The 8316-nt window shown below is 39.2% G+C and overlaps 1 protein-coding gene across 2 annotated transcripts in view; it reads right to left on the reverse strand.

Moving 5' to 3' along the window:
- Positions 1 to 8316, reverse strand: part of prkcba (protein kinase C, beta a) — a 49600-nt gene that overhangs the window by 2758 nt on the left and 38526 nt on the right. The window contains exons 12-17 of one of the 2 annotated variants that reach the window (XM_005746978.2): positions 6674 to 6736; positions 6433 to 6571; positions 6261 to 6341; positions 6029 to 6136; positions 5422 to 5562; positions 4389 to 4986 (exon numbers count right to left, since the gene is read on the reverse strand). In XM_005746978.2, coding sequence (XP_005747035.1) covers positions 4834 to 4986; positions 5422 to 5562; positions 6029 to 6136; positions 6261 to 6341; positions 6433 to 6571; positions 6674 to 6736 — 685 coding nt within the window. In that variant the 3' untranslated portion in view covers positions 4389 to 4833. Of the gene's footprint in view, positions 1 to 4388; positions 4987 to 5421; positions 5563 to 6028; positions 6137 to 6260; positions 6342 to 6432; positions 6572 to 6673; positions 6737 to 8316 lie in introns of those variants that run through there. The other variant, XM_005746979.2, reaches the window with a different exon arrangement.

The raw sequence follows: 8316 nt of genomic DNA on the forward strand, positions 1-8316 counted from the left end.
CACACACACACACACACACACACACACACACACACACACACACACACAGAGTTTTAGTTTCCTACCTCCTCGTTTCATCACAGGGCTTCCAGCTGAAATGACTTTCCCCATCTCTACCACTGGTCCACGTGTTCACCATTAGTGCATGAAGCAAGTGTATGTTTGTGGCTTCAGAGTGTTTCATTGATTCATTGATTAAAACTTGGTGTATGGAGACTGAGTAACAATAATCACACAGTATATGTGGATTTATGTTTTTGATAACCCTAAGCTCTTCAAATTATAAATCGGACTGATGGTTTATGTGTCACAAGCTTTAAAGACGCTAATAAATCAGTTTAAACCTGTGACTGATTAAATTTTGTAGGTGCCACAGTTAAACCATTCAAGTTTTATACATTTTTATTAAACTTTTCATACGTCTACATGACACCATCAGAATTATTTTGGCCGTGCGGTGGGTTCAATCTTCAAAAAGCTGGTGCAGGTGTTTTCACAAAATAGTCGAGCATCCAGATGTAAGAAGACTCCATTCAAATACAGGAGTAGTAATTTCACTATTGACCAAGTATCACAGCAGAGCCATTTTAAATGATTTGATGCGTCAACAAATATAAAATGTGCAACTGCCCGGCAGTCCAACCTCAACTCAGACAACAGTAACAGCCATGTGACGCAAACGAAATCCAGATACAGAAATTTCCTACACTGACCTTTTAAAGGGCTCACTAGTGTCCTACTATGTCTCGACCACAGACAGCGTAAAACAAGGACGTAGCTTAAAACTGTGCTGTAACCTTGCGCTCTTTTTAACAGCCAGCAGGGGGCGATAGCTGGAATTGAAAAAAATGACTTCCGGTCCTCTATAAATTTAAAGGCAAAGCACCTGACTTTACCTCAGTAAACATTTTCCTGCTCCAGTTTATCTGCTCAGTCACTCCTTTCATGTCATACTGAATTAAAAAGATGATCATTTTTAAAAATCTTGGTAGCCTACACGGTTCATTGTGATTGATTAGTCATTAGCCAATGAGCATGAGCATAGTCTTTTTATTACAAAAATGTAGTTTCAATCATTATTTAGGCATCCAAATTCTTTTAGTTTTTGTTGACTAAATAAAAGATTATCACAGACTAAACCCAAAGTTGATTCATTCAACTAAATTATAAAGTGTAAATGTGTTTTTACCGGTGAGAGATGCTCCACATGGTTTACAAAGAGTCTTATTTCCCTTGACATCAACTGTGAAATGTTTCCATATGTTTGCGCTTTCCTTCATCTCAAGCATTAAAATCTTTTCACATTTTCATGAGAAACCAGAAGCATGGGAGATTACTTCTGATTGGATCACTTCCAAACTCATCCTGCCTTTCTACACAGCCCAATCAGTTTGGATCGGAACAGTTTCATCTAGTTTTTATTCACTAACAAAAGTGTCAAAGGGGCATTTTGATCATAGCTTTTATTTAGTTATCTCGTTTGTCAGAAAAAAAGGTGTTTTATTGTTGTTGGTGGCAGAAGCTTTAAACTGGGGGCTTCATTAACTAGTGCGTGTTATCACTGTAGCTACATCCATCCGTCTCTGGTCTTTGGGAAAGCTTTAAAAATTGTGCTAAACCTTTCACAACTATTGTGAATGAGGGCAGCCTAGCAGATATTAGCTGTTGCTATTCTGCACTGTATGTGTGTTAAATGACACTTTTCCCAAACCAAGTCTGAATTTATGTGATGAGTTAGGGGACTTTTCACAGACCACTGAGAATTTGTGGTCCCTCTGCTTGGATGGGGGTATCTGATGCACTGTGTTTGGGTGCAACAACATTAACAAAGCAGACACAGCAGAAGTAGTCTGGTAGGCATCAGTGAGTATATTATCAGTTTCCAGTCATACAGGACAATTACACAATCCACTGAAGCATCTCTCTCATCCAGAAACAATGTATCCAAATACAGTATCTCTCTGATATATAGAACTCATATATATATATATATATATGTATAATTTTCTCTGCACTCTCTTGTTATTTCAACATGTATTCCTCACCATTGCCATCATCACAATAAGCGCTTTTTCATCTGGAAGAATAGTTTTTCAAGAAGCATTTTTGTAAAACAAACCCTTTGATATCGCCTTCCTGTCTCTTTTTTTTTCTTTTCTTTTTGATACGAGCTCAAAGAACATCATTTGACACACTGTTACTACCCTGCATCGTTAAACAGTTACAAAAGTTTAATACAACTCAGACAGTTCATTTGATATATGAAAATTATGGGATATTGTATTACTTGTGAACAAAAAGTATAATGCATATCATAATTATACATGAACTGCAAAATGGCACAAAATGGCTGCCTTCATCACAGTTGTTGAGTTGTTTCACAGCCTTGTGAATTCTGGACTTTATTTTGGCACTTTTGGACATCCTGTTTCTGTAAGCTAACAGACTACCGACTTCACAAAACTCGAAACACCTTCATCATATGTGAAATTCTCCAAAGATGGTTGTGCACAAGCAAAGAGATATGATCTCTGTCATTAAAAACAGTGTAACTGTGGAGATTGTTTTCGGAAATTGATCATGAGAAGAGCTTTTAAAAAAAAAAAAAAGAAAAAAACAAAACAAAAAAACCAACAAACAATGAAATAAAAATAAAAAAATCACTAAGTTGATGCAGATTTTAGACAAAAGTAAACATTCGGAAAAATGATTAGTAGTCAAACAATCATAGCAAAGCAATTGGTCAATTTTCACTTACACTGCATGAATTACCAACATGTGATCATAGTACACTCATCAATATAGGTTGTCATAGTCAATATGCAATTACAAAGGAGGGCAACAGAGACGGAGCAGGCTAAAGTCGGCCCTGAGGTCTGACTCCGACATCAGCCTGCCGGTGTGAGCAGCCGTGTGGCATTTAGGAGCGAGCAACATGTCTGTACTAAAGATAAAAATACAGCCAGTAGAGCTGCTACAAGAGCAGCAGTGTAACGTGATGCGCTAAACTACAATAAACTCAGAACAGTGTCGCTGCTGCAAACAAGATTAGCCGCCTACTGGCACCTTGACACTTGATTATTTTAGTCGCATTTCAGTGGAGCACCTGTAAATAATGTTCATGTGTGAACATTATTTAGGAAATACAAGAAATACATCCGATTCAAAATTTTTTTCTGAAAGTCAGATGAGATGATAAATATCACCCATGTTTATGCAGAGGTGTTAGCCTGGTTTAATGTGAAAAATGGAAGCTGGGGGGGCCAGCTAGCCTGGTTCTCCTCACTAATGTGGCAACAATAACTACCATTAACTACACAAAAATCTTTTATTTAATGTTTTAATCTTTGAAGCAAATGTAGCAACCTGCAAGGCAAAGGTTATTCAACTGAGAGGGTTAGCAGAGCTAGATTAATGAGCTAGTGGCTAACTGCTAACCAAGTCTTAAATTTTTTTTCTTTGCGCAATGTGTATAAAAAAAACCCAACTGGCAGCTAGACTAATGTTTTACTGTTTGTAGCTAACAATCTTCAAAATATAAATTGTTACTCAATGTTTAGCACTGTTAACCGTTTGTGCTCGCTAGCAGTTTAACTGTGCAAATTCATGCTAATTTGCACAAAAAGTATGACAGACTGGAATGTTTATTTCTAATATTAACATATTAACTAAAAAGATACCACCCTGCTTTGTAATATTTAAAAGTTGGTAATCAAGTTGTTTAGGAGTTATACTTTTAATGTGTCGCTGTTTATGTGCTACCTATCAAACTTTACAGCAGTGCCAGAAGGTAAACCAACCAGGTTGCTCAAGGACAGCTAAATGCTACCTTTCACTGTCATCATCTGTCATGTGGCTCTTTCCTTACAGGCCACTGATGTCCTTTAAGCATCTTAGGGAGGTTTTATATCATATAACACTATTTTACCAACCAGGATATCTGTGCTAGTGTGCTTGCTAGCGTCCCCATAAAGCGAGACAGTTGTACTGCTTTGTTTATGAGTTTAAGCCACAACTCGCAGCTTTGTTGTGTTGCATATCTGTAAAACCACAGAGACATGTTAATCTGCTTTACTTCTGGTTACCTTATTGTTGAGATTAGAAAGAGCCAGGCTAGCTATTTCTAGGTGCTTCCAAACTTAATGCTAACTGCTGGTCAGTAACCCCTGGTAACCACCTGATGCTAAGGAAAAGCATGTATTCTGTGACCAGATGGTAAGAAGTTGCTGGCTGTTGCTAGGTGAAATTGGTCACAAAGAGGGCTGTGGGCTGAAAACCTTCATGCAGTTAGCTTATATGGAACACGCAGATTTGTCTGAAAAGATTCACAGTACTTGCAAAATGCAAAAAGTTGTGTCTTACTGCTGCAACCAAAATATTTTAAAAAGCATGACTTTTCCTTTGAATGCAAACTGTCTTTTTTTAAGTTTCACTAAAATTTGGAGAGTAACTATAGAAAATATTTGGCATCTTCCACGTAGAAATAGCATGCAGGTTTTGGGTGCAGCAACCTCTGTGCAACACTTTTACCTAGCAACAGCCAGCAACCAGTCCAACCAGTCAGAGAACACACATTTCACGTTGCCAGGGGGTTGGGAAGTGTGTGACTGAGGCTTAATCCCTACCTAGCTACAACGCCACGTACATTAACACTAGAGTGATATTATTTGCTATCAAATTGTGATGAGTTAAAAGGAAAAGACACATTTTCCAAAATGTTGAGTGATTTCTTTCACCCTTCCAAATACAATATGAAATTGTGATTTATTTATTTTTTTGTACAGTATGTGTGGTGCAAGAGATACTAATGCAGACCAGTAATATGCGGCATGGTCAGTGATCTGTGTAGGAGTACTCAGGGTTAACAAATGAGAAGCCTTGGAATTCTTGCTGGTCCAGGTTGACTATAACGTCCTGATCTGGGGGGGTCAGCTCTGGGGGATGGCGTGTGAAAAAGCGGTCAAAGTTCTCCGCATCACGCCCACACTGCCATGGAGAGGAGAGGAGAGAGATGGGGGGGGGGATGCAGTGAGTTTGATGAAGGATGACAGGAAAAAAAGGACAACAAGCAACAAAGAGAAAAAAGAGAAATACAACTAAAATATGGCATCAACCAATAAAATCATTCACAGCCGAAACTGTGGATTTCCATTGGTCCATACGTGAGCCAGGTGACATCTGCCTTCATCATTGGTGACTACACTCACATAGATAAATAAATCAGCTCTGCATTGGTGAGTGCAGTGACCAACGGCAGGTGATGGTTGGGTTTGAAGGATGAACAAACTAATCCTGATAACTTACCTTAAAGGTTTGAGCAAACTGTGGCATTTTCTTAACTACTGTGCAAAGATTTCTAAGGCATTTAGTGAAGGCTGATAAAGTGAACAGCTGAAGTGAGTCAGCGTGTCATATACTCACAGCTTTCGGTTTGAAAGGCGGCTGGACTTCCTTATTCTCCAGTTTTTCCCAGTCTATGTAGCGGAAGAAGGCGTGCTCCTTGATGTCTCTCTCACCTTCTGGGCCGCAGCCCAGACGCTTAGCCGGGTGTTTGGTCATCAGCTAGAGATTACACAAAGACATACAATGCAAGATGAGTCGTATTCGTTTAGTCTTTTTAAAACGGACCCATAATCAATCTGTAGCATGTATGCATTACATAAAGGCAGCATTTTTAAATTAAAAACAGCAATGCAAAGTCATTATGTCATGCAAAATATTATTAATGAGATGAAAAACAGTGATCTTTATTAATGTGTACTGTAACTATTTAACGCATTAGTAAACAAATAAAAAGATATCACAGATGAGGAGGTGTGGAGGGCAAATAAACAAGTACAATCATCGTTTGCTGCCACGAGCTGTTAAGAGGCAGTTCAGCCTCACTGCTGGAGGGTGCGCACTAACACGCAGCAGCCTTTATAATATGACGAACCCTCCAGTGCTCAGAGTGAAAAACAAGCAGAGGTTTCAGGGGCCACATTAGGAGTTACCCTGCATGTATGCGCATACAAGCATGTTTTCTTACCCCCTTGCAGATAGCAACTGCTTCTTTGGACATGGATTTAGGGTATGAGACGTGATGCTCCATGATGGACTGGAAAAGCTCATCTTCATCTTCACCATCGAAAGGCGGCTAGAGAGGCACAAATGCAGACCCTTTTTTTAGTTGTTGTTTTGGTAAAATAATAACAATAACAATAACAATAATAATAATAATAATAATAATTTAAGAGGGTAAGCAGTAGATGAATACAAACCTGTCCAGCAAGCATTTCATAAAGCAGGACTCCAAAAGCCCACCAGTCCACAGACTTCCCATAAGGCTGATAGGCTATGATCTGCAAGAGAAAGAATAGGGTTGCAATCAATGTCTGAAAGATTAAAAAAAACCAATCGACAACTAGACAGTGGCTAACCCGTAAAACACACCTCTGGAGCGATGTAGTCTGGAGTTCCACAAAAAGTCTTTGTGGTAATGCCATCAAGCATGTTTTCTTTACACATTCCAAAATCTGCAATCTTTATATGGCCCTCAGAGTCCAGCATCACATTGTCCAGCTTCAGATCCCTGCAAAAAACATCCAAACGCACAGATGTTACTCACATCTGTAAACTAAAAGGGACCGGAAACTACACGCGAGTAGCCGAGCTGATTCAAAAACCATCTCACCGATACACAATGCCCTTGGAATGAAGGAAGAACAGGCCGATGGCAATCTCAGCAGCATAGAACCTAAAACAGAGGCAAACATCCGTCTTTAACTGAAAGGTGCGTTTGGTGATGCTCTGATATCTCCTATTGAAGCCCTTCAGAGAGGTTAAAGTGTGCCTCATGCATTTTCATTTTTTTAAGCACCACGAATGACAAAAACATCAACATTTGTAAGTATAACGCACAAAATGCATAAAAAGTTCATTTTATAACAGTTTTGGCTGCCACTTTAAGTAATGTATAACCTTTCTGAGCTGCAGAGCTTTTACTGCAAAGGAACTCGCCTCTCCTCATACACAGATCTGCGCAAGTGTTAAAACAGGAAGTACCTGTTAACCTGTCATCTGGTAAAGGTTTATCTTGACCTTTGTCTTCAACAAAGATGCCAGCATTATGTGAAGACCAGCTGCTGAGTGCATGAATGTAAATACAGACAGTTAAGGATTATGTGACAACAGTGGCAGAAAAAGGTAGGTGCTGCTTCATCCCTGTAGCTAACACCGGAGCTATGTTAGCAAAGCTTTGAGGTGGAATACACAGTTTAACTCGCCATCTGTTTAAACATTTCCTATTAAGGGCATGTTTTGATTGTGCTTGTGTAAACACCATGTGTGTAGATACAGGCTGAGAAATAGCTCTGTTAACTTGCATTATGTAATGTCATGCTAATTAGCCACGTGCACATATTGCTTACGTTAATGAGCCAAGTGGAGCGGCGGTAGTTAGTCCCTAAGATTCCCAGAGCTGTTATGTTTATTGGGCACATATTACACTTTTCATTTTTTTCCTCAATCATGCAGTACGGGAAATAAAATGAAACTACCATAAAAATAAAGACTGTTCATTTCTTTTATAAGTGAACAAGGGGGGTCGAATTTCTTTTTTCTCCAGCTACATATGAAGATAAAATGGCAATTTTTTATCTCACTCAATGCAAGTCAAAAGCTCTTCTTTCAGACTAAACACTGAGTCAATGAGAACAGATATGTTTAATGAGGTCATCACAGGAACACAGCTGTTCAAACATTCTGTTTGCAAGATGGAGCCAATCAAAGTGTGGCTGACTTAATGGAAGGAAGAGGGGAGCCAAGACTGCTCGTTTGAGTCAGTGAATTAACTGACGAGCTGCACCAAGATCCAGTAATGTATAAAAAAATGATTATTTTGGAATTGTGAATATGCAAAGTTATCTTAGTCCTGAAGTGCGATTTGGAGATCTGGAGTATTGTTGCATCACTTATAAGCAGTGTTGGGACTAACGCGTTATTAAGTAACGCGTTACAGTAACTATGTTATTATTGTGGTAAGAGCACAGTAACTAGTTATTATGCCAAGACTGGGAACGCGTTACTCGTTACTGGGATTTAGATAGGCTCGTTATTCGTTACTTCGTGTGGTGGCTATCGCGGAGCTTCCACAGATTCAATAACATTAGCAAGTGGTGGAGGCCAGCAGGTGGATGAAGGAAAAGGGAGGCAAGAGGAGAGACCCGAAGTGGCCGCTGGTCTGTGAGTGTCAGTTGAACTGAACTTCAGGTAAGAAGTTATGACCTGCAGTCCATCTGGGTCAGATATGAACCAAGTTTAGGTGGAGTTTATTTT

This window comes from Pundamilia nyererei, unplaced genomic scaffold, assembly GCF_000239375.1.
Source record: "Pundamilia nyererei isolate P.nyererei 1_Seehausen unplaced genomic scaffold, PunNye1.0 scaffold00186, whole genome shotgun sequence".
Lineage (NCBI taxonomy): Eukaryota > Metazoa > Chordata > Actinopteri > Cichliformes > Cichlidae > Pundamilia > Pundamilia nyererei.